The 27,134-nt window shown below is 38.6% G+C and overlaps 1 protein-coding gene across 2 annotated transcripts in view; it reads left to right on the forward strand.

Moving 5' to 3' along the window:
* Nucleotides 1-27,134, forward strand: part of Rps6ka5 (ribosomal protein S6 kinase A5) — a 164,016-nt gene that overhangs the window by 109,889 nt on the left and 26,993 nt on the right. For both annotated transcript variants that reach the window (XM_076921407.1, XM_076921408.1), the window contains 7 exons: nt 6,420-6,503; nt 8,440-8,543; nt 19,526-19,676; nt 23,093-23,254; nt 25,323-25,448; nt 25,775-25,908; nt 26,518-26,611. In XM_076921407.1, the coding sequence (XP_076777522.1) occupies nt 6,420-6,503; nt 8,440-8,543; nt 19,526-19,676; nt 23,093-23,254; nt 25,323-25,448; nt 25,775-25,908; nt 26,518-26,611 (855 nt within the window). The remainder of the gene's footprint in view (nt 1-6,419; nt 6,504-8,439; nt 8,544-19,525; nt 19,677-23,092; nt 23,255-25,322; nt 25,449-25,774; nt 25,909-26,517; nt 26,612-27,134) is intronic.

Consider the following 27,134-nt stretch of genomic DNA (forward strand, 5'->3'; position numbering starts at 1 on the left):
TATTTTTGAAAAAAGAAAGAAAAAAAGAAAAATAAATCCCCAACACATAAAAGTGAAATTATCTAAGTTATAGCCCACTGTCATGGTTTCTGTGCTTAAAAGGAAAAGGCCAGAAGAGCATGACTTTACAAAAAAAAAAAAAAAAGAAGCAGCAAACCTTTGAACGTTTGATCAATTTTGGTGCAGCGACTCACTGATGAGTTACTTGGGAAGAATTCTGTTGTGTTGAGGATGGGATCTTTTGGGCTTTTAGTCACTAATCCTCAAATCCTAACATCTCCATCTGCAACACAACAGTTACCTTAGTTACTTACTGGATTGTCATGCCAATATAATAATAAGCTTTCTCATGCAAGTATATTTTGAAATGTAAAACATTGTATATAGCAATTTCTGTTTGTAAGGTATACTATTCAGATTTCAGATTATTATGAGAAAAGTTAAAATATACACAAGAGTCTTGTTATTATTCATTTTCTTATTTGTAGAAATCTTACATCTTTTTCTAATAAATGCCTAGTTAGTAATGTCATTTTCAGGCTTTGCTTAATGTATATATCTCAAGATGGTTAGGCATGTTAGTTACTTTTCTCTTGCTGTAATTAAGCATTATGGCTGAAGGCAACTTATGAAAAAAAAAAAAGAGTTTAATTTTGGCTTATAGTTTCTGAAGAGTGAGTCCATCATGGCCAGGATGCATGGTAGCAGACGGATATGGCAGCTGGGACAGGAAGCTGAGCAGTCACATCCTGAAACTGAAAGCATGAGGCAGAAAAAGCAAACTGGAAGTTGGGCAAGGTTTTGAAATCTGAAAGCTGGCCTCTAGTGACATACTTCCTCCAGCAGGCCGTTCCTCATAAACATCCTCAAACAGCATCACCAACTAGGACCAAATATTAAAATACCAGAGCCTAGGGGAGGCGTTCGCTTTCAAACCACCATACTGGGTAGGAGTTGGGATCTACACAAGCAATTTTGCATTAAAAATTATACAGTAGCCATGGCAGTTTGTGATTGCTTCCATCTATTTCCTGTCTTGAGTGATTTGCAGGGACATGTATTCATGATGGATTTTCATTTACATATGCTCCTGGAAAGCCTACTAGGTCTCTCTTAGTTATTCCTGTCATTCATTTGCCAAAATAAGTGACGCTGGATAATAAATTACGTTTTAGGTAAGTGGAGGTATTGAAAGAGCATTAGAGTCCAGAGTATTAACCTGTGGCCTCAGTCTGTCCTTCACTTAAAACAGTTACAATTGGGCCAGCAAGTTGGCTTAGGGAGCATAGGTGCTTGCTGCCAAGCTGACTACCTGAGTTTGATTTATGGGATATACTGGGTGGAAGGAGAGAACCTCTATACAATTGTCCTCTGACCCCCACCCCTCACACATACACACATAAATACAAACATAATAGAAATAGAAAAGACATACTATAAAATAGTTCAATATTAACATATTTAACTCTAGCCATTTGTGAAGTTTCTGCTCCCCAGACATCAGAGCAGACCCTTTGTCCTCTCCAAAGAGCAAGGACAAGATAGCTTCACAGTTCCCTTTTACTTTTTCTTATGGCAAAAATGACTGGTTCTGGTTAACCTTACTCAGGATATTGTTTCCTTTTCCCTCCTCTCTTTTGAGTCAATGTAAATAACACAACACAAAGCAGAGACAACTTTTGAAGTGACATTATTTCCCTAGAAACTTCTAAGTAATGAATACTCCATTTGTTCAAATAATGTTAAATATTTTTGTTTACTTGAAAAATATCTAGCTGCTAGTTTTATCTTAACTATTTTCTTTATTATTTTGGTTTTTATTCTAATGAACAGCTATTGGATGCTGGTTTCCCTAAGAGTAGGCCTTGGAGATCAAGGAAAGCATTTCCACTGGTGTGTCCACCAGAGGGCCACTGGCCACAGCAGGAATGGGTGAGGTGCACCTGTCAGTGTAGGATTGTCTCATTTATTTTCTGAGAAACAAATGAAAAGTGTTTAAAACTATGTTGAGTGTCAGGGACTTTTAAACCCAAGGGAATTTAACAGATATATTCTGAGATAATAAGATTGAAAATATACAGTTATTGTTTACATTCTGTAAATTTCTTTGTAAAATGCTATTGGGCGTGGGGCTTGCTCTGAGGTGTGGTTAGTATACCAGCTGTCACACCATTAAAGAAATGGACTTTTCTTCTCCCAGCAGCAGTTAAGTGCAATAGCTCCTTGATAGGAGGAGGACCTTGTGCCCATCTCCCTCTTTCATCCTAGGGCTTTGTTTGGCTTGAACTTTGGCAGGTCCTATGCATACTGCCACAATCACTGTAAGTTCAAATGTGTATCTGCCCTGTTGTATATGAAAAGAAATTACAGTGACCTTGAAATGATCCACTCTTACTCCCTCTAGCTCTTACAGTCTTTTTGGGGTGTGTGTGTCAGGATTGGGACAAGGTAACCATGGCTGGACTAGAACTTGCTATGTAGACCAGGTTGACCCTAAATTCATAAGAGATCCTCCTGCCTCTGCCTACTGAGTGCTGGGATTAAAGGCAGGCACTTTAATCCTATGCTATGCTCTTGGCTTTCTTACATTCGTCCTGCTTTTTTCCCCACATAAATTCTTGAGCCTGGAAAGAGAGGTGTGGTAGAGACATCCCGCTTAAGTCCAGCACTCCAAACTCTCCTAGTCTCTGCATGTTGACAAGTCGTGGGTGTCTGAGTTAACTGACCTCTACTTGAGTGATGAAGGCTGAGGAAGGCATTCATTGATGGGTATACTAGCAAGTCATTATGAGTCATTTTGTTGCTTTGTCCATTTAACAGAATTGCAGCAGTACATTTCTTTTTACCTTGTGTGTATATGTGTGTGTCCATGTCCGTGGCATGATGTGCATATGAAAATCAGAGGACAAAAATATACAACACCGTATGAACTCAGCAGTCACATTTTCAATTATATACATTTTCCATTTTTTCCTGCATATTCAGGACTTAGTGAATTGTTGTCTGCCAGTGTTTAGTCAAGGTATGGAGATCTAATAGTGAACCAGAGACACAAAAGTTTTCCCTCTAAAGAGGCCACAGACAGTAACACGTGTGTAAGTCAAATACCTAGGTAGTGTATCTCTAATAGGTGCAGAAAATCAGATTCATTAGGAAAGAAATGGAAGGATCAGGGCACACTAGGTTGTCCTGGAGATGCTTTGCTAAGGGGACATGTGAGAAGTGATAGTGGCCATGTGGCTATCTTGTAGGTTGTGTAGAACAAGTGATGGTTAGAGTATTGGGCTAAGGACACATAACCATGCAGAATAAGATTATTCAGGTCAGAAAGGGCCTTGTAAGTACTGCAGCTTCTCTGTATAGACCAGTAGCCGCTAGAGAGTCTAAGTAGCATGGCCTGTAATTCTGCTTAGCATGGGTGGTAACTTGGGGGGGGGGAGGGCAGGAAATGGGATTGAGTTGAGGAAGCTCTTATAATATCAGCAAAAGATGGTCAGACTCTGACACATCTGGGCTCAATGTACACATGTGAACATGTACCTGCATGCAATATGCACAACCACAAACAAGTATATATGTACACAACACACGCACACACACACACACACCATCTTATAATAGGATATACCATTGAGCCACTGATAATGGGGAGGAGTTTCAGAGGTAGGTAGATCTTGGAGTGTATTTTGACAGTTGAACTAATGGAAATTTTTATGAATTAGATAAGGAATATGAGAGAGCCTGAAGAATCTAGGGTAGCTTCTGGAGCAACTGAAAGGTGGCATTACAGGACTTGGGATGGGTGAATGAGTTCAGTAAGCTGAAGTTACATGATCCATGAGACAGAAAAGCAGGGGTCTCCTTGCTATTATCAATCTGGAATTTGGAAGAGTAATCTGGTTTAGGTACATGAATTCTATAATTTTCAATTTTGTACATGCATACTATTATCTTGCATTTTTAAAATGTACATGAATGGTGTATCCTATTATAAGATGTGTGTGTGTGTGTGTGTGTCTGTGTGTGTGTGTGTGTCTGTGTGTCTGTGTGTACACATATACTTGTTTGTGGCTGTGTATATGTGTATGCAGGTGCATGTTCACATGTGTACATAGAGCCCAGATGTGTCAGGTGTCTTCCTCTATTACTCTCCTTTTTTATACAGAACCTGTGACTGAACCTCAGTTCATCAAGGCTGGCTGGCCATGAGCTTCAGGGGTCGGCCTGAAATACAGGAACATTGTTAATTGTGTTCATAACTGCATACTTCTGTAAATTATAGACTCATCTGGATGTTTTATGTAGATAGCCATATTAAAAGAATACATTGAAACTGAAAGATAGCTGCGGTGGTAAAGTGGGGACCTGAGTTCAGTCCCCAGCACCCACATTAAAAGCTGAGTATGCAGGCATATGCTTGTAATCCCAGTGCTGGGCAGGTATAGACAAAAGGATTCATGGAGCTCACTGACCAGACATTCTGACCTAGTGGATGAGCTCAGGGTCCCACTGAGGGATGGCATCAAAAATTATGGTAGCCCAAACATGATCTGAATAAGGACAGCACCACTAGACTTGCACGTGTGGAAGGGGCAAAGCCACCAGCTCACCACACACACATGCGCAGCATGATAGAGCCACTCTTGATAAGTAGCAATGATTTGTTTCTTTTCTGTTTTCGTGCCTTTCAATTTGTGTGTGTTTGGGAATAGCATGTGTACCACATATGTGTCTGTCACCCACAGAAGCCAGAAGAGTCAGTCCCCTTGAAACAAGAGTTACAGACGGTTGTGAGCCATCATATGGGTGCTGGGCACCAAAGCCAAGTATTCTAAAAGAGCAGCAAGTGCTGTGAGGCTTTGGCTCAGCTCTTCAGGTCCTGCATTTATGTTTTTGATAGGTAAACCTTATTATTAATCTCTGCAGGCCTGTTTTTCTATGACAGAGCATCTTCCAATTCATAGAACAAACTTTACTTTTTGTGGATTTTTCTTATTAGCTTTTTAATATTAATATCTCTTAGAAATGTTAGAATTTTTGTTAAGTTTGTTAGAAATTTATTAGAAATTTGCTTCTGTAATAACATTTGGTCATGAAATGATAAAACAGAGAGATATGTTACGTGTTACATGACTTACATTGGCTATTTAAAAGCATAGTTCTGCGAGGATCCCTATTGTCCCATACCTGGACTACTTATTTTAGTTCCTAGGTGATATAATATTTCAGTGTCCATAGAACATAAGGGGAATAAAGTCAATCTTTATATTAACTTTATTCTTATGTATATGTGTGTTATAATTCACAGTTTTATTTCATAGTGCTTAAAACCATTGTTTCTGTGGTTTGTTTTTTTTTAACCTTGAACCAATAAATCAGAGGCCTGTATCGCAGCTTCAGTTGTAGTCATTCTTCACAGTTACAACTGGGAAATAAAAAGGAGTGCTTACTTCTCTTGAAACTGATGGAGGAATAAATTACACATCAGAGATCTTTCCCCTAAAAAACTTTTGTGAAAACAGACTTAAGATTTTTTTTTTAAATGGGGGTCTTAGTTTATAGTTCTGGCTGGCCCAAACTCAAGAGCTCCACCTGCCTCTGCCTCCTGATTACTGAGATTAAAAATGTGCACATACCACCACACTTGGCATTTATAAAATATTTTTATACCGCCAAAATGCTCTTAAGTTATATATTATGAGAGAGATATATAAATGTGAAATATGTATGGAAGAAGTTTTTTCTTAGTGTAATTAATTTAAGCTTTCTCTTGTATTATATTGGGATGATCTGTTGGTCATTTTAAGATTTTAAGTTTTTAAAGCTAATTTTGAGGCTGATATAATAAATTAGCCTTTTTGAATTTTTAAAGTTTTATTTAAAAAATGAACAGCTGATATTAAGAGATGTTGTATTCCCAAGTCTATTTTGTTCCTCATTTAAACATGCCATTAGCATTAGTAGTACCCGACCTGTGTAAAGTGATGGGGGAAGAAGTGTTTTCACCTTTTTTCCTATTTTGGTTCCCACACTTCCTTATTGGTCCTTGACCTTCCCCCAAGTTTTCCAAGTTTTACACTCATTTACTAAAATGTTAATTCATGTTATTCTACTGGGACTATTTCCATTCCTAAAAAATAATGATTAAAGAAATTTGTAACTGAGATACACATGCACCAAGAACAACAAAGAAGCATTAATAAATGGATTAATGTGGGAGAGGATTGATGGATGCCAGCCATCAGTGTCTCAGGCAAGATGTATACCCGTGCCCTCCTGAGTAGGCAGAAGCCTGTCCTGCTATAGAGGTCTGTCAGGCAGATTGTACCACTGCTACTGTTGCTGTAACTCAACCACTGACACGTATTGCTCATCATGCTAGCTTGAAATTACACCCCCTTTTTGTTTGTTTGTTCAAGACTGAAAGAGCATATTCTTTTTGTGGAACTATTGAATACATGGCACCAGATATTGTCAGAGGGGGTGATTCGGGACATGACAAGGTATGTTCTACTTTTGATCCTTCTTTGTATATTTCCAGAAATTGTGCAGTAGGAGTGAATCCTCATTAGTAATTTTCTGTATAGACTCTTAATCAGAGCCTTGTTTCTCTATTCTGTGTGCTCAAACACACTATGAGTTTTAACATTTTGTATTTTAAAAAAAAAACACAAAATTTAAGATATTTTATATTTAAGGATTCACTGATGAAGTCTTTTGTAGAGTGACATTCTTGTTGAAGTTGGGACCTCGAAGTTATTCTTCAAACAATTATAAATAAATAAATAAACAAGCAAACAAACTTATTTCTATTGATGAGTTTAAACAAAGCACCAAATGTGACTCCATTCAAAAAATTTTTTTCTGTTGTATGAGGCTCATTTGAACCAAGTATAATACGGAAGTGTGACTGAAAACCTAAGCTATGTATGTGGTTCCTCTTTGCATTATGGGGAGAGATTTTGAACAGAACTTTATTGTCATGGCTAAGTTCTTCAGGAAAAATACAGAAGGAGATGGTGGTTGTGTTTGCCACCTTTGGTTAATAAGTCCTAACAAGATGTTGAGAGGCCACTGAAGAAGAAAACCATTCATTTTATTCTTAGTTGGCCTTTAATTTCACAAAGATATTGATACCTTTGTTGACTACTTTTTAACAGAAATAGCATTTTTCACAACTTTGAAAGGAAAATTGTACACTCAAACACAGTCTGTTTTCAAAGAGCTCAATTTTTTTACCTTATCCTCTTCCTTGTGAATGTGCCCATGAAGATAATAAAGAAGCTGTCAGCTCTAAGTTGTTATAAAATCTAGGTCATTTTTCCATTCTGTATTAAAGGCTAACACTTTCCTATTACTTTTGATTTATTAATAACATTCCCAAATGAATCTAGCTGGTTTGTCCTTATTCCTCTCTCCTTCATCCTCTTAAAACACACCACCTACAGTTTTGTTGTCTACGGTGAATGCTTGGTCTTGTTTTTATGACCAGCCCTATGTCTACCAAGCACATTCTCCAAGTTACAATGTGATCTCAGGTGTGTATTAGCCAAGCAGCATGGTTTCATACCCAGTGCAGGACATTCTGAGAGCATTGACTCAACTGGCATTGCAACTGCATCTAGGAATTTGGGAGTTAAAATGCTGCTTTAATTTGCTTCGTGGTATAATTTAAAGCTATCATGCAGTTTAATATGAATTAATAACTTAGATTTTGAAAATTATCTACTAAAGCTTAATGGAATTGGGGCTGGATAGATGGTTTAGCAGTTAAGAGCTTAGAACCAATTTTTAAGTAAGAAAACTTTGTATTATGCCTAGAATTTCTACATGGTTAAGATCCATATTATAATGAGCCAAAAAATAATCTCTTGAATACTTATTGTTCAGATAATTTGTAAATGTTTTTCTAGTTTAGAGTACATTTTTTGTTATTTTAAATCTCTCCATAGTTGGGGATACTTAGATATGTTCTGTAAGAAAATTGACTTGGGGGGAGGTTTAAAAATAACACCCTTGTGTGAGATTCTTATATTTTTGCCTTTGAGTTTAAGGAATTCCATCTGGTTCTTTGGGCATGAATACTTTATAAAATGTGGTTGATACCCCCCTGCCCTCACATCTTAAGTCCAATGTTTCACCTATCTAAACTTTTTGAAAAACATCTTTAAGTTAACTTGTTTTAAATTAACAATGGTAAGCTGACTAATTTAGGAAATTCTTAAAGTACTCGCTGTTCTGAGAATATGTAAGCATTTGTCCTCTGAATATCTCTTACATGTAGTAACTTAGTACTCCTTGCACAAAAAGCTATGAAAACTGTTTTTTTTTTTTTTGTAAAACAATATTATATTAAGTATATAGCTTTATTTTGGTCCTGTTTTGTAATATATATTTTAGTTACTAATTCTACAAAATGAAATTGTTATTGTTTTATAGGCAGTTGACTGGTGGAGTTTAGGTGTTCTAATGTATGAGCTACTAACTGGAGCATCTCCTTTCACTGTTGATGGAGAAAAAAATTCCCAGGCTGAGATATCTAGGTAAGACTTAAACAAATGCCATAAAAACAACCTCCTGTAGATTTCCAGAGTATTATACTCTTCTGTTCATTCACAACAAGTATCACAGTTGTAGTATTATGGTTTTGTCCTATTTTTACTTGAATTTTCTAACATTGAGAACAGATTTGACAGAAATAAATATTGAGTCTACTTCAATGAACATGAAGTAACAGGGATCAATTTGCCTTCTTGCTTGAAACAATTTTAACAATGGAAAAAAATATGTGAAACAGCAGTTTTCAGGACATTAGACATCTGACAATGGAGGGCAGAGGTTTCAAAGATACAGAAAATGAACAAGGTATGCCCTGAGGTTGTCACAGATAACTACCTTAAGAGCACCCAGGATGCAACAAAGGGAAGGACACCCATAATACATTGAAGAAATGGAACTGATGGTCTGGGGAGACCTGAACAGCTAGTTTGCTGACTGGAGTGGAGAGATTGGAGTCCAGAGATTTGCAGAAGTATTGTTATGTGGAAAATACACACAATAAAATATTTATTATTTTATAGTTATTTATGTCATAGTTACTTTTCTTCAGATTGATCTATAGATTCAGTGCAATTACAGTTCCTACTGGCTTTGTTTGTTTGTTTGTTTGTTTGTTTGTTTTAGTAGAAACAATCTGACCTAAAATTTAGGTAAAGATGAAGAGGACCTAGACAAGCTAAATTATCTTTGAAGAAGAACAAAATTGATTTCAAGACTCTTTCTAAGCTGTTATGATTGCACACTTTCTAAGCTGTTATGATTGCACACTTCAGTTTTGGTATCAGGACAGACATACTATGTGCCTGCAGTCCAATACATGGAAGGTATAAGCAAGAGGACTGCTATAAGTTCAGGCTAGCCCGCCTGGTCAACATAGCTAATGCTAGAGCAGCCCCAGCTATGCATGTATCAAGACCTGTTCTCTAAAAAGTAAAAAAAAAAAAAAAAAAAAAAAAATAATAGAGAGTGAGGGCAAGAGAAAGGATCAGAAAAGAAGATAAACTAAACAGAACAGAGAGCCAAGAAATAATACTATGTGCACAGGCAGCAGACTGTTGACAAAATGTCAGTTACCTGTCGGTTGGGAGGGGCTTTTCAATAAATGATGCTAGAACCACTGGCTGCTCTGGTGGGAAAAATATGAACTTCAATAAATGCTTAGTACTGTATAGAAAAAAGAAAAGTAGACCTAAATGTAAAAGTTATAACTATAAATGGTTCTTAAGATCTGTAGGACTGGGAGAGGCCTCAGCAGGTAAGGATACTTGCTGTTGAAGCCTAGTGACCTGAGCTCAATCCCTTAAACCCACATAAAGGTGGAGGAGAAAGCCAGGTTCTCTCTCACCTGTGTGTCATGACACTTGCATCCCCTCCTCGAAATTAATTTTCAAAAATTCCCTGTGGCCTTGCATCAGCTAAAACTTTTTTAAGTAGAACAGTCAATAAAAGAAAGTATTTATAAACTAAACTGTTTCAAGGTTAAATATTTCTGTCCTTTAAAACATTAAGAAAGTGAAAGTGACAAGTCACTGTAATAAAAATTTTACATCATATATCTGATAAAGTTCTGATACAAGAAATATATAAAAACTTAAGGAACCAACCAGTCCCATTGTACAATAGGCAAAAACAATGAGCAGACATTCAGCAAAGATCATCAGTGAATAGCAAATAAAAGTGTGAGAAGATAAGTATGTCGTTGGTCTTTAGGGAAAACAGATTGCAGCCACAGGAAATGCTACTATCTACTCGCTCAGCTGGCTGTGAGTAAAGGCAGTGGCCATGCCAGATGTAAGGAGAATATGGAGGAGACTGGGCAGTGGTAGCACACACCTCCCAGCACTTGGGAGGCAGAGGCAGGTGGAGCTCTTAGGTCAAGGCCAGCCTGGTCTACAGAGTGAGTTCCAGAACAGCCAGGGGTTCAGAGAATACCCTGTCTTGAGAAACCAAAAACAAAACAAAAGAATATGTAGGAAATGCAAGGGAGTGTGAGCAGGGGCAACATATAGTTCAGTGGAAGTAGTACAGTGTTAGAAAAGGGCCAGTTTCTTTAAAATGCAAAATATCTAATATATGACATCCATTCTAGCACTCAGTGAGGGAGAACAAACATGCTTACAAAACCTCCTACAGCAAGTGATCCCAAATTGTCAACAGCAGTTAAACAAATTATGCTACATCCATGCAAATGAAGAGCTGCTAGTGGTAAAAGTGTCCACTGTAGTAATACATACAAAACACTGGATAAATCTCAAAATAATTGTAGTGAAATGTGCCATACAATATAGAGCGTTCGCTATATGATTCCAGTTCTGGAGAGAGACTGGCAAGGGAGAAAAGAAGGAAGAGACTTCCAAGGAGCACGAGAAACTTTGGGAGAGGACGCATTTCTTCATTATCTTGAGTGCGATGCCAGTATTACACTTACATACACAAAGCAGACCTCATCCAGTTGTACTTTGTGTGAATTTATGTTCATACATTGCATGTCAATAAAGTAAAATAGTAAGATGTACCATTCCAGGACAGCCTCAGAAGTAAATAACTTCAGTATTTCAGCTTACTTCATACCTAACTTAAACGAGCAGGGACATTTTTAAAATCAGCTAAAATTATACCTGTTATAAAAAATTCTAAATACTATTTTTAAATTGTGATTTTAAATGAAGTTTGAAAATTCTTCAGGTAGAGTGTGGTGATTCACATCTATAATCCAGCTGTTTGTGAAGTTGAGTCACAAGAGTTACAGATTTGACTGCTTAGTCAGAATTGTGACACTCCCATCTAAAAAAAAATTCATAAACTTTTCGGGAAAAAAATACCTCAAAATTATAGGAGATCTTGGCCATCACTGTGAGAATTTGGGTCCTGGTTTCTTCCCACTCTAGATCTTCCTGCTTATAGAGAGAAGTACATCATTTGTGATACCAGAAATTCTTTTAAGTGCCATTCACATTTAAAATGATTCTGTTTCCTTTACATCAACCATTTGGCATTCTGGTTTTAGCAAGTGAAAGATCCTGAATCAAAATCTGTCTGAAATCTTTAAACTCAAACAAATGGATTTTTAATAACCAAAATACTTTTCTTTATTCAGTTTTCTGCTTTTTCAGGTTAATTAATTTTGTTTAAAACTTGGTGATAACATGATCATTTGACAGTTTGGGGACTGACTTGCCCTACTCCATTTCGTTCCTTTTAGAATAATCATTCTGATTGTACCATTGAATTGTATCATTGAGATAAGTGTATTATTATCTTGTCTCTGAATGGTTTAATTGGTGACAGCCTTTCATTTTTTTTTTCATTGAATTCTTGTATTCCTTAATTTTTGTTTTAAGACAGGGTCTCACTATGTAGCCTGGGCTAGCTTGTAGTTTACTATATAGTCCAGGCTTGCCTCCAGTTCACAGAGATCCATCTGCCTCTGCCTATCAAGTGCTGGGATTAAAGGTATATGCCACCATGCCCTTCCTCTGTCACTTAATTTTTGTGATCTGCAAGAACTTAGCCTACTAAGGACCAATTCATCCTGTACTTTTTATTTGAGATGCTTCAAAATAATGTATTTACCATGTTATTTGCTTGCTATTGTTATCTACTGATAGTCTAAAATATTGAATAAAAGTGTTAGTATATAAAATTTCAAAAGATAGTAAAAACTCAAATGAGAAGAAAACCTAAGAGTCCAACTTTCTTCTTTCAGCTAGACTCTCTTCCTTGATGTGGGTGCAATCCCTTATTTGTCTCATGCTGTTCATGGACGGACTGCTAGGTCAACATTTCACGGATGCTCTATCCCATATTGAGTTGGTTTAATTGTATCTGGTCCTCCCTGTCCCACATACATACATGAACCAAAATTATCTTTTTTGTCACTTCTGACCTTGTGTTCTCAAGGACATATAAGAATTCTGCTTCTTCTTTGTAGATGTTGAAGCAGGCAAGCATAGGGATAGTTTAGTAACCTGGGTATTATGGAATTCAGGCTCTGCACACATCCCTCTTCTAATAATGCACTTAGCAGACAGAGACCCTCATCTGTGTTGATACATGCCCTCTCTGAACAATGGAGTTTCTTCCCCACTTGACTGTTACAACTCAGTTTCTCTTTAGATGTATTCCCAATATAGCCTAAACTAAATAAATAAAGCAAAACTCAGGTGAATTTTTAGAGATAATCCCCTATTTACCATTTTATGCCTATGCATAATTGGGTATTCATTTGATTAAAATTAGATACTTAATGGAAAAAGACATATACAGTAGAATTATTTACATGACCTACTCTATCAGCCAAAATAGAGAATTTGTGGTGCTATGCCTTTTAGTAATCATGTTTCTTCTCTTGACCTCTATCAAAGGAAGCCCGAATAGTAATCAAGGCCCTTGAGTTTTGTGTGGCGTGCAGTGCCTCTGGTGTGTTCTGACCTGTTCTGTAGAGTTAGCTTTGAATAAAATTTCTTGCTGCCTTTGCAATCTGTTTGAGTTTTTATTTCAAGTCTTTGAATTAGAGTCTGAGAAGCTGGAATCATCTGGCTCAGAGCCCCAACCACTAGTAACCGTATTACTGCAGATCTGAAGAGAGGCTTGCAGAACAAACCTTTGCAGTTCTGTTGACTGTTCCTAAGAAATTATTTCAGATCCCTCACACCATGTTAAACAGTTAACTTAGACTTGAATGGTTGCTGTTTAGCTTTCTGTATACCTGTTTCTTATCTTTATCCATGCATGTATCATGATATTTTCTTTCTTATGGATCTTCCCACTAGCTTTCTGACTGTGTGGAACTTTGCCTTTTAGAGCATGTGTTACTTCTGAACAGGAGGATACTGCCCCATCAAGAGAGTCATTCTTCTACCTGCTCCTACAGGATTGGGGCATGAAAACCATGATAAATGAATGTCTTTTTACCTGAAAATCAAGATGTAAACGTTTATCTCCTGCTCTTCCAAAATTTTGTCCCTTGACAACTATTTCTATTTTCTCTGCCTTTGAAGTGAGATAATACATTTGCCATAGGTGTTTATTTGGCGATTCATTTTCCCTCGGTAAAATATGCTATGTTAATGTTTCATTATATTTTGTAGGTATAATTTTTAATTAATTAATTATTTATTTATTTAGGTTTTTTGAGACAGGGTTTCTCTGTGTAGCCCTGGCTGTCCTGGAACTCACTCTGTAGACCAGGCTGGCCTCGAACTCAGAAATCCACCTGCCTCTGCCTCCCAAGTGCTGGGATTAAAGGCATGCGCCACCACCGCCCAGCTGGTATAATTTTATTTAAGTCTAGATCTAAGTGTTATCAAAAGTCTAGGCAGCCCTGAATATCCATAGGTTCCACATCCTTGTACCAACCATCAGTCAAAATATTGGAATAAAATGCATTTCAGAAAGTTTAAATATAGTACTTGAATATAATACATACAAAGTCCTCTGCTGAACCTACATGAATAAAGTGAGATAGAGACCCTGGTTTAGCCTCTTGCCTTTCACAGGCCCTCAGTCTCTAGTTTGCATTGCTTGAGCATTACCCACCTCAAGTCTCACTCTGTGCAATTAAATCTATAATTGATACATCAGTGTTGAACAAGTTCAAATTTTTATAGTTATCACCAAAACAATACAATGTAATAACCATTTACACATTTATATTATATCAGCTTTAGAAATAACCTGGAGATGTTTTATACAATTCTTGACCCGCCAGTGGTATAAATAATGACATGGAGGCTTCTAACATACTTTAAAGCTTGGGCCTTTTGCTTGGACAATCTACCAGCTACTCCAGACTTAACCCAACCATTCTAGCCTACGGCCTACCACATGGCTAGCTCAGTACCTTTCCCTGCTCTGCTGTGATCCTTGTCTGACAAATCAATCTGGAGAAAATATAAAATACACCAGAATTACTGACTTGTATTTCAGCTTTTTAGTCAGAAAGATATAAAAGTCATATAAAATGACTATATTACAGCGATTCTCTAAAGAAAAAGTCCTAGGCAGAACAACGACAAATTAATCACCCAAACTAGGTGTTGGTAATTGTTTTTCATAAAGCACAGATGGTAGGTAGAATGTCTAGGTTGGTCCCTAGAGGTCACATTGTTCTGAACGGACAGCCCCTTAGGTGTGCCTCTCATGATGCTATACATGCTTAGATGGAGTAAGCTGCCCCATTAGGCTAACCTACACAGTAAGGAAATGAAGATGGCTCTTAGCCACCAACAAGCAAGGAACTAAGGCCTGCAGCCCACCAGTCTACAAAGAACTGAATCTTCCAGCAACCACATGAGCTTGGATACAGAGCTTTTCCTAGTTGATCCTTGAAACAACTGCTACATAATGTGCAGGGGGCATAGGTCCAGCCCAGCTTGCTTTTGGTTGGTGGCTCAGTCTCCGGGAGCCCCCAGGGATCCAGGTTAGTTGACACTGTTGGTCTTCCTGTAGAGTTTCTATCCTCTTTGGGTCCCTCAATTCTTCTCCCAACTCTTCATAGGATTCCCCAAGCTCTGTCTAATGGCTTGGGTCTCTGCATCTGTTTCCATCAGCTGCTGAATGAAGCCTCTCAGATGGCAGTTATGCTAGGATCCTGTCTGCAAGCCTAACAGGGCATCATTAATAATGTCAGGGATTGGTTCTTGCTCATGGGATGGGTCTCAATTTAGGCCAGTCAATGACTGGGTAAATTTGCAACCATGACAAGCAGACAGCACCATATGCTGTTGTTTATTTGTCCTAAGGACTCAGCTACTGTGAGGCTGGGCTGGGATCAAGCCCGTGGTGACTGTAAAGTTACTTCCTACTGTCTCACTGGAAGTGCTTAATTTCATGCTGCTGGGTTTTTTTCCCCCTCCAGGCTGATAGATACTCATTTCTGATAAAAGGCTGTCAAATTATGGCCTACAGGTCATATGAAAATGGATTTAATTAGTGAAGTGTTTGCAGAGTATTTTTCCTAAGGAAAAAGCAAAGTGTAAAGACCTTGTCCTTGTCCTAGGTGAACTTACATAGTATGTAGGAAGATGGGGAAGAAATACATGAAAGATCACGTGGGGAGTTTTGATAACTGTGAGTGGTAAGACACTCTTGAAAGTACAAAAGACGTGTCGTTCCTTAGGGACCAGGTTGGCAGGGAGGTGTTCATAATGGGGCTACAGTGTGGGCTGTGCCTGAGGGGGAAGGAGAATGCCTTGTAGAGCAGATGGTGACAGCTGTGGACAGTGGCACCCTAGAGCCTATGCATAGAAAGTTCTAGATTCCCTTGTCACACTGTTCGCAGTGAATCTGTGAAATGGAGTTCATCTTATTCCTATTCTAGAAATAAGGTTTATAATAGTTTAAAACATACACAAGAGGTGCTGTTGGTATCAACACCCAGAGCAGGGCATAAGGCGCACCTGTAATCTCAATGCCTTAGACATGGAGATAGGAAGAGGACTAGCTCAGACTGATTCTTAGCTGTATGCAGAGCTATCCTGAACTATATGAGATGGGACTCCATTTCAAAAACACAAAGAGTACCCCAAAGACAAGCAAGATTTCATTTTATTTTGCTTTGCTTTTTTATAAAAGATAATAGTTCTATTCTTTGATAATTATATGTAAGGAATTTTGATCATATCTCCTCTCATTCTTTTCCCCCTAATTTTTTAAAATAACCCATGAAGTCTAGTTTGTGCTGTTCATGGTGTGGGGCCGTCCACTAGAATGTAGTGACCTACCAGAGCCATACCCTTACAGAAAGCTGACTTTCCCTCCCAAGAAGCCATCAGTTGTCAATACCTTCACATCTAAGAGTGGGGCTTGTAAGCCCTCCTCAAACTGAATTTTTTGGTAGATAGCATTTTAGGGTTTTTTTCATTGTTACAGTATTTTATTCAGACTAGAAATTCTGTATCTCACAGTTCTAGCTTAACTTTTATCATAAACATTCTCTAATTGCCAACCTTTTGTAAACATAAGTTTGCAGTGACCATATATAATGTACTGCTAAATGGATTCCCACCCCCTTTAGTATTAGCAGAAGGTGAGATTGGGGCTTCCTGAAAACTCTCTAACTCAGGTAGCTTATGAGGAATCCTGTGATTCTGGGAACGTGGAAACCAGACCATGAGAGCCAACAACATCATGAAATAGAAAATTGTAGGGTTGAATGAAGACACAACTGTATGTCGTGCTTTCAATAGGAAGTGTCTCTCAAAGACTAGGGATTTGAAGGCTTGGTCTCTGTTGGTGGTTGGTGCTGTTTTGAGAGATCGTGGAAATATTAGGAGGTGGGGCCTAGTTGGAGGAAATGGGCCTCTGAAAGTTGTATCTTGTCCTAGTCTCTTCCTCTTGTCTCTCCTTGCCAGTCCGAATGAGACAGGCATCTCTACACTACTCCATGTTCCCCACCACCATCAAGGTGTTAAGCCTCATCCATAGTGACAGAGCCAGAAGAGTGAGGACTGAAACTGTGAGCCAAAACAACCCTTCCTTCTAAGCTATTTTCCTTTACCTAGTAGGCTGAAGGACACTGTAAGGGAAGGTAAGCCCGAGGTTATGTTCCCACAGAGCAGAAGCTAAATAAGCCCTTTTTCCTCACCACTCATCACTGGTTGAGGACCCATCATGGACCTACATCTTTGCAACAGGAATAGGCTTCAGGCATTTTCCACCTCAAACACCAAAAAGGAGGGGTGCCTCACCACCCTCATTCCAGAGGCTCCTTCATGCCTCTTCGTCTCCTGTTCCCAATCTGAAGAGGGGTGCACCTCACCAACTCTCAGGTTAACTCCTGGGTTTTACCATATTGTGACTCGGGATTCTCCTGTTGTTTGTCCATACTTCTTCACCAGTTTTCACAGAAATTCCTTCAGACTTCAGCCCAGGTTTTCTTTCTGTTGCACTCCCTACTTTACCAGTATCTCTGAATATGGGGCATGCCCTCCTGCACACCCTTGTTATTCATGTGTGCCTAACACTAGCTCCCAACTTGGGCCGCTGTCCTGTTAGCCTAACAACAGCAGAACCATCTCTTGTTTTCAGATGTACCTCCTAGTGACATACCCACAGAGTAGGTTCTCATGCCCTGTGTGTGTTTTGGGGACTGGCTGTTGTTCCTATCTTTGCTAGCTATATAGTAGACAGACTTCCAGCAGATACTACAAACCTTAGAAGACATTAGCCATGGTATATATTTCTCTATGCTGATGCAACAATACCGGATGTCACCAATATGCAAGAAATTCTTTCCTCCATAAAGTACAGAAATAGGAAAAATGTGCATGATTTTCTCTGAGAAAGGATATCCAGTTTCATAAATATGTCTGGGTCACTCTAACAAGAGGCCTGCCTCTGCTGGCAGTGAAAACCCTGCAGTCATTGAGCAGCAGCAGATGATTCAATAACAAGAGCGGAATGGAATCTGTCTGTCTTTCTGTACCACTCTTCTCTTTGGTTCCCAGAATAGAGTTTTAGGAGTAGAAATACCTTTGATATTAACATCATGGCTATAATTTTCTGCCAAAAGCTATAGTTCTAATATCATTTGATGATTCTCAGTAGCTAGCTGGTACAAGTTCTCTGACTGCTTTATGGTTACATTAGAATGAGGGACTAGAAAAGTGGTTCACACTTATTAAGCATTCGACATTAGTCACTATTCAAGTCTTAATTCGTGATACTCCCTTTAGGAAGATACTGTTTTTACTATTACCATTTTATAGGTGAGGAAACTGAGAGACAAAAGAATCCTTTAACTATACCTCAAGGTCAAACGGCCAGTAAAGAACAGAGCAGAACCAGCTTAACCTTTATCCTGCCTCTAAGTCCATGGTTTCACCAAACTATGCTTTCATACATTTAGGTTTTAGGGGTTTTTTTCCCCTAGTATTGCTGTTTGGTGTTTTGCTTCTGATTGTTTGTTTTATTTGGTTTTGTGGTGCTGGATATTAAACCTAGGGACTTGTATACTGGCCTAAGTCTTTCCCATTGAGCTATCTCCCCAGCGTGGTAATACTTATTAACACATACAATACATGATCTTGTAAAACCATCATGTGGACTGTGTTAAGGTTCTCATTCCACTGATCTCATTATTTTTCTCATTAAATCACTGACCTACCTCCTAGATGAAATTATACACGTGGATTGGATTTTTAAATATATGATCATAGAATATACTTCTCACACAAACATAGTTGTCTTTTAAGTTTCCCATAGTAAATGAATTTTTCTCTGTCTGAGTCCAACTCCCTCATGCTCTGGCTGGTCTGTGTTGTGGCAGCACTGGAAAAACAGATGTGTTTGCTCCTGAGAAGCCAAGATGTAGTTGCAGACAACATGACTTAGGCCTTAGTCACATGGTGTTGGCTGTCCTGCCTTGGCTGACTTCCCTACTTCTTTTGGGGTCTTTAAAGTTGCTGCTCACTGGGAAGAAGTGAGGTGGAGGGAGTTTATAATTCTCTCTTGAGTTAGTTCTCCTGATGTTGTTAAAGAGTTCTTTAAATACTTTAGTCAGGATCACTCTGAACTGTGAGTGGGGGGTGTGATCTAGCCCAAGCCCCTTTTTAAATTTTTTAATGAAATACTTGAGATAATAGTTTCTTACCAAGATTGACTTATACTGAAGAATAACCCAGTGGTCTTCCTTTATTCCTGTTCCTCCCTTTATTTATTTGATTGCCAGATTGTTGTCTGTCTGTTTGCGGGTGGGGGAGTTGTACACATGGTCCCTGCCCTACATGTGGAGCTCACAGGACAGCTTGTGGGTCCAGGGATTGAGCTCAGTGTTCAGGCTTGGCAACAAGTGCTTTCATCCATTTCATCATTTCAGCCATCTCCCTGCCTGTGGTCTCAAGTAGTTTTCTCACATAATGTAGTTCAGTTTCAGAATGCTTCACCACACTCACTTTTAGAAAAATATTCATTGTTATAACGTCATGCTCTGGTTGTTCTAACAATACACTTTTTCTATCCACAGGAGGATCTTAAAGAGTGAGCCTCCATATCCCCAGGAAATGAGTGCAGTAGCTAAAGACCTCCTTCAGCATCTTTTGATGAAAGATCCCAAGAAGCGATTGGGATGTGGCCCACGGGATGCAGAAGAAATCAAAGAACATCTCTTCTTTGAGGTGAAGTGCAAAAGATGAGTCTATTTAATCCCTGTTGGGGTCACTTCCCCATTTCTCCTACCTTAGTCCCCTAATTCTTTTGACAGATAATGTTTAGGAAGGGCCAGAATTCTACTTGTTTAGACCTAAGTGGCTTTCTGTCGTCCCTAAAGCACTAAGCGAAGAAGGTCGTGATAGCATTACATTTTCTCTACGGTGATGTCCAACCTCTGACACTAAGACAGAATGTTGTCAGCTACAGAGTTTATGCTTGAGAATAGAACAGTTGAGTTGCCCAAAATATTGCCCCCTGAAGTCTCTTTGTGCTCAGGCTTACAGTGTGTTAGGCCACATTCATGGCCATTGACGGTTGTGTGTAGCCTGTAGGTTGGACACAGCTGGTGAGTTCTAGGTAGTTCTTTCTGTAGATGTTTTGGTTTCCATATGAATACTAAGGGATGTGTATCATTTGAATAAATTCATGAGCTGTTGTAATGGGTTCCACCTTTGGTTACCAATTCCATTGCCTCTTGTTTCCAGAAGAAATCTTAGAATGGTCAAGCCTGCTTGGTTCTCAGTGTCAGTGGCATACGTTTCCATTTGCTTTCTCTGCTCTGTAACAGTGCTTTTCTTATGAAAGAGCCAATTCTACAGAGCACCAGCTCATCCGCCAGGTTCATGTTTTCATTTCACTCCAAGTAAAGGCTAATAAATAATGGTGAGGGTGGCTGAGCTGCTTAGTAAGTTCAGTCAAATGGTGAAGTCTGAAGTAGCATAACCTTCGTTTCTAAAATTCTAAACTTTACAGCATTTAAATAACTTCACATATCAACAAGCATGGCCTTGGTGTTTAATGGTCTGGTGGAGTCATCCATGTTATGTTTTTATTCTGTAAAAATTTATATTTTTATCACTAAAACAAGCAGGGTATAGCAAGCAAAGAAGAAACAATTATTTCAGTTAAGTTTTCATAGTGTTATTATTGCTTGTTAAATATAAAAGGCAAGGCTGGGGTGTAGCTCAGCGGTGGAGCACTTGTGTGGAGTGTATGAGGCCATACCTTTTTATCTCTGTGTGGGGGCGGGGAGGAGGTTTCCTCATTGAAAATGAGGTCTCTTCACTTCTGTGTGAACAGTATGTTTATTTTAGTCTCTCCACCCATCTTTTAAAAATACTACTGTAAAACTTTAAAGTTCAGTAACAAAGTGACAAGCATATTTGGGATAAAATGAACTCAGTATTGTACATTGGCTGAGAAATACTACTTTTCAAACATACGTTGTATCTTGTTCGTATTTGAGCTTAAAAATGAACATGTAAAATAAAACAGAATGCTCTATTGTCCCTTTCTACAACTTTTTTTTTCTCAGTTGTTCCCTGAGCTTGTGAATATTATAGCATGTCTTTAGTATAGGAGGTACTTATCTTCTTGATAGCTTGGAATAGTAATTATAATTTATGAAATTGCTCTCACTTTTAAATGATGGGGTAGATCAGAAATCCACTTACAAAGATCTGAATGATCTTTTCTCTACAATGCTATAGAGGTGGGAAGAATCATAATAGCATTCAATTTTCTACACATTGAACATTCTTCTGGTAACAGTGTGTTTCTTTAAATTACCCCTTTACTCTAGAAGTTTGTCATTTTTAAAGATTCTTCTTTAAAATTTTAAGAAATAATGTGTGTAAAAAAAAAGAAATAATGTGTGTGCATGCATGTATGTGTGTGTGTGCATACATTCACTCATGCTTATACACATGCACACATATGAAGGAGAAAAGACAACTCATGGGAATCAGGTCTTTATTCAACCGTGTGGGAAGCTGAAGAACAAACCCAGATCATCATGTTTGACAGCAAACATCTTTACTGTGCTGACCCACTTCACCTGGCCCAGAATTTGTCGTGATGTTTGTTCAGTAAGTGAAACACAGAGCAGATGCCTGTAATAGTCGCTGTCACGGCCTCATAGAGGAGTGAACACTAGCTAGAAAGTGGACAGAATTCTAATCCACACTTCCAGCAACTGATACTTCAGTGAGAAATATTTTAGTTCTTATTTCTGGGCCTCAAGATTCTTTCTGAGACAAATAAAAAAGAGAAATTATCTCTGAGACTCATCATAACTGAAAAGCTTGAAGAATTAACATTTAATTATTTCTACTTTCTTTATAAGAGAAGATAATTTGCTAAATTTTACCAAGTGTAGTTTTTACTTTCCCCACCACTGAGTCAATATCCATCTTTAAGTGGGAATCACCACTTCTCCTATTGATGGCTTCTTTCTGTCTTAATGGTATATAGAATGATGGTATCATCTTATATTGAAGACTTAGTAAGAAATCTCTAAAATCCAGTTCAGTAAGTACTGAGGACATTTTAATTGAAGAAGGAGCATAAAGAAACAAGAAAGGGTTGAATTTGAACAATCCAAACATGTCAGTTACTCAGACGGTGTGTGTGGGAAACAAGAGGCAGTGTCTAAGTATTGAATGGAGTTGAATGAGCTACAGTGACAAGTGTCACTTAGTCCTCCGGTATATAAGCACACTTGACTGTCTGGTGACCCAAAGGAAAGCCAGTGCAAGGGGAGAGCTCAGTGAGCCTCTAGACAATAGGAGTTGGTGTCACAGCCACAGAATACACTGAAGCCAATTAAAGCAGTGTTTTATGGTTTGAGGGAGTCGTCAGGAAGGTTGGTTGGTTGGTTTTCATTTTGACTTAATTCTTTTCTGACAAGGCTCAGTACAAAACAAAACAAAGATTTGTTCTGTTAACTCTGAGGTTAAACCAGCGTGTCTTGGTGCCCTCTAGAGGACACTGAGATTCCTGCAGTAAGAAAGCAGCAGGCACCTTCCACATAATACAGACTGAAAATGGAATCATTCTTGAAAAAAGAAAAATGATATTTTTAATCCCTCGTTTGAAATATGTACTTTTATTTTTAATCAAACTAACCTTATTAGTAACTGACCTCTTAGCCAGGAGTGGTGGCGCATACATTTAATCAGTCCCAGCATTTGGGAGGCAGAGGCAAGCATATCTCTGAGTTCAAAGCCAGCAAGTTTACATAGAGTAATGGTTCTCAACATGTGGGTCTCTTGATCACCAAACCTTTCACAGGAGTCACCTAAGATCATCAGAAAACAGGGATATTTACATTATGATTCATAACAGTAGCAGAGTTACAGTTATAAAGTAGCAATGAAAACAATTTCATGGTTGGAGGTCACCACAACATGATGAACTGCGGTAAGGATCTCAGCATCAGGAAGGTCGAGAACTATTGCCATAGAGAATCCCAGCCTGCCAGAGCTATCAAGTGAGACTGTCTTTAAAAAAGAAAAAAACTAATCGTATCTATTGATCATAATATAGTTTGATTTTTTTTTTTTTATTTCTGCTCTGTCCCTATCTTCTTTCTGTGCTCTAGAAGATAAATTGGGATGACTTAGCTGCTAAAAAAGTGCCTGCACCATTCAAACCAGTGATCCGGGATGAGTTAGATGTTAGTAACTTTGCTGAGGAGTTCACAGAGATGGACCCCACCTACTCTCCTGCAGCCCTGCCCCAGAGCTCTGAGCGGCTGTTTCAGGTAAAGTTAGTGTGCCTGGCATGCTTTGGAAGAAAGCCAGCTTTCTCTAGTGAGGTGGTTTGTTGGCATAAAATCAGAGTTCTATAATCTCTTCAGAATTAAATTTAGAGATATGTTGAGGTACTATCTTGAAGTTTGCAGTTTACTAAATAGCAGCTTTATTATGGTTTTTATGTGTATGTTTTGGGGTTTTTGTTTTGTTTTCTGGGGGATTGCTAGTCTTGAACTTCTGATTCTCCTCCATAGCTGGGACCAAAGGTGTGTGTTAGAACACCCAACCTGTGTTTGTTTTTATGAAGAAGTATTCATTTTATACTTGAAAAAGTCATTGCTGTTGAGGCCATATGAAAATTACAATGCTATTTTTATTTTTTACTCTATTCTTTAAACTATTCAGTGTTATCTGGACCTTTAGCTTCAGTGATAATAATAATAAAATATACATATTTTCTAATTATTAAAGTCTTGAACCAAGGGGGCCAGAGATGTAGAGTGCTCCCCTAGCCTGCAGGAAACTCTGGGTTTAGTTTGTAGTACTGCATAAAACTGCGTGTAGTGGCACTCACCAGAGGGTAAGAAGTTCAAGGTTGCCCTCAACTACACAGTGAATTGAAGGCCAGTGGAACCCTGTCTCAAAAAAAAAAAGGAGGGAGGGAGGGAGGGAGGGAGGGAGAAGGGAAAGGAAGGAAGGAAGGAAGGAAGGAAGGAAGGAAGGAAGGAAGGAAGGAAGGAAGGAAGGAAGGAAGGTAGGTAGGTAGGTTGGTTTTTTTTAAAGGACTTTGGGTTTAAATTCCATGACTTCCCTGCAATGATGGCTGTAATCTGGAACTGTGAGCTAAAATAAGCCCTTTCACCCCAAGTTGGTTTTGCCAAAATATTGTTTAAAGATTTATTTTTAGGTTTTGTGTGTGTGTGTGTCTGTGTGTGTGTGTGTGTGTGTGTCTGTGTCTGTGTCTGTGTCTGTGTCTGTCTGTCTGTCTGTCTGTCTGTCTGTGTGTGTGTGTGTCTGTGTCTGTCTGTCTGTGTGTGTGTGTGTGTGTGTGTGTGTGTGTGTGTGTGTGTGTGTGTATTGGATTTCTTGGAACTGAAGTTATAAGTTGTAAGCTGCCTGATGTGGATTCTGGGAACATAATGTCCTCTGAAAGAGTAGAGTAGTGTGCACTTTGAGTCACTGAGCTGTCTCTTCACCCCCTGTAAGAGTGTTTGTTTGTTTGTCTGTTTGTTTCTTTGTTTGTTTTTGTCAGTATTTTATCACAGCAATATGTGTATATGTGTGTGTGAAATGTTATATAAAACACATTGCTTTGTATCTTAACTTAAAAATTAAAAGTACAGAATTTTTTTTAGGAAAGGTTCTTTATTAGATACAAGCTACCCTGCCTATTGAACTGTGTCATGGCTGTCCTTCTCTGACCACTGCAAGTGCCTGCCGTGCTCTGGCTATGCACAGTGTGCCTCTTGTGTGTCCTGTGACACTGGAGAACATGGCCAACCACGTATAGGTGTTTGTTGGTAAACTAGTACATGTCCTAGCTTGCACAGAGTGTTCACGCTTCATTCATCACTCTGGTGGACCACATCACCCTTTCACTGGGCTTATTATTTTCCAAAACTCAATTTTAAGTTTAGTTATTCTGAAAACGTAGAATGCAAATTCAATAATTATTAAATTAAGATGAACTTTTATGAAACTTGTTATTTTTCTAGTATGAAGCAGTTCTTGGGCCACTTTATGTGATGTGTTGGTTGTATCTTTTCTGAGGTCAGTTGAGTTTATAAATAAATACTATCAGCAATGCAAAAGGCTTACAGGCTTGCATCAGATTTGGGGATAGAATAGGGAGGAAATCTTTCTGCCTTTAGTTTTGAATTGAGCTAGTTCTGCCAGAAGATGGCATTATCTCCTTCTGAAAAGCATTTGCTGTTGAGTTGATGCTGTATATTTTGAACGCAAATAAAATTATCTTAATCTGTACATTTTTTCTATGAAAAGAAATGATCACCATCTAGACTGTGCCTAGCTGTGAGACTGCAGATCTTAGTTCTTTAGCGTCTCTTCTCTTTTTAGGGCTATTCCTTTGTTGCCCCTTCTATTCTCTTCAAGCGTAACGCAGCTGTCATCGATCCTCTTCAGTTCCATATGGGAGTGGACCGTCCTGGAGTGACAAATGTTGCCAGGAGCGCAATGATGAAGGTACATAGGTGTGGCTGCCTCAGTGGTGGATCTGTGGGCTGATGTTCTTAAGTCTAGTAAGTCTACTAATGAATAAATAGTGCAAATGCAGTGTTTTCCCTAGAAGATTGTCAGTATCAATGCATATGAGCTTCTTCTTACCATAATAAAGGACAGTATATTTTGTACAAATGTATAGATGCAAATATTAATATACTAAATGACTTTTAATGATTCAGTATATTGCATTCAAATTTGTTAATTATTTCACATTAAATTACAGCTTTACAGATGCTTTGTGTATTACTACCAATCTTTTATTAAATTAAATGTTGCTCTTTTATCAGGACTCACCATTCTATCAACACTATGACCTAGATCTGAAGGACAAACCTTTGGGAGAAGGAAGTTTTTCAATTTGTCGAAAGTGTGTACACAAAAAAACTAACCAAGCATTTGCAGTCAAAATAATCAGCAAAAGGTATGGCCAGTACTAGTAGTCTTTCTTTCGGCTTTAACTACGTAGGGAGTTTTGAAAGTTCTGGGGAAGGAATCAGCTGTTCCCTTTGCGAGGCTTTTTACACATAGGCGTAGTCATTTACCTTATTAACTGATCGTCAACACTTCTAACACTAATGTTTTCTGATGAGGTAATCAGTTTTAGACAAATCAGAATCTGTTGTGTTTTATGTGAAAACTGTCTTGTGGTAGTGATATATTTAATCACATTTGCTTGGTGACTTCTGTCAGTTGAATACTTGAAGTCAAAAGTACTTAGCAAGCCTCCTGATGGCTTTGAGAACAGAGCCAGCTAGTTGTTCTGGTAATGGGTTATTACCATTGCTAAATTATCAGCAGGAAGAGCATCCATTTCTTTGTATGACTAGTTCTCTTCTGATTCAGAGGGAACAATTTTCTTTAAAAAAAAGTTTTACTTTCCTGGTGGGTGGTATGATTAGTACTTTTGTGGATGTGTCATTTTGAGACTTTGACACAGGTATTCTGAATATACTGTAAACAGTCAGGGAAGGAGCACTGATGTAAAACTTTGCTAGAAGAGACACAGAGAGGTAACTATTTGATCTTGCAGGATGGAAGCCAATACTCAGAAAGAAATAACAGCCCTGAAACTCTGCGAAGGACACCCCAATATTGTGAAGCTACATGAAGTTTTTCATGATCAGGTATTTCGTGGACTGCCTCCATCCATGCACATGGGCTAGGTCAGATACAGGGTTCAACTTCTCACCAGTTTTATTGGTGCTGCTGAGTGAACTGGCAACAAAAATTATAGTCAGGGCCAGGTACTATCACCCAGCCTCTAGGAAGGAGAGAAAAAGTAGTGCACAAACTCACCTCTGCATCGGTTTATCCTTTTACTTCGGCTTGCATCCATCCATCATTGCCATATTGGCATGGGCGGATGCTAGAGGGGCAAGAGCCCAGTATGCCACTGTCACAGGTTGCCGTGTGCTTATTGTGAGTGCAGCTGTCACCCACCCTCACTTAATTACTGTACAGTCAGTACTTAGTGACTTTAAGCCTTCAACATTCTTTACATTTCTAGCATCCAACAGACTGACTGACTGACTCTTAAGCCCACTTGCTTTAAGTTAAAGGACAAGTGGGAAGCAGAGAGACAGAGATGTTCCCTTTCATCTTGTTCCAGGTGGCAGCCTCTGCTCAGCCTCCAGGACAGGTTGCTCT

The sequence above is a fragment of the Arvicanthis niloticus genome, chromosome 23, assembly GCF_011762505.2.
Source record: "Arvicanthis niloticus isolate mArvNil1 chromosome 23, mArvNil1.pat.X, whole genome shotgun sequence".
Lineage (NCBI taxonomy): Eukaryota > Metazoa > Chordata > Mammalia > Rodentia > Muridae > Arvicanthis > Arvicanthis niloticus.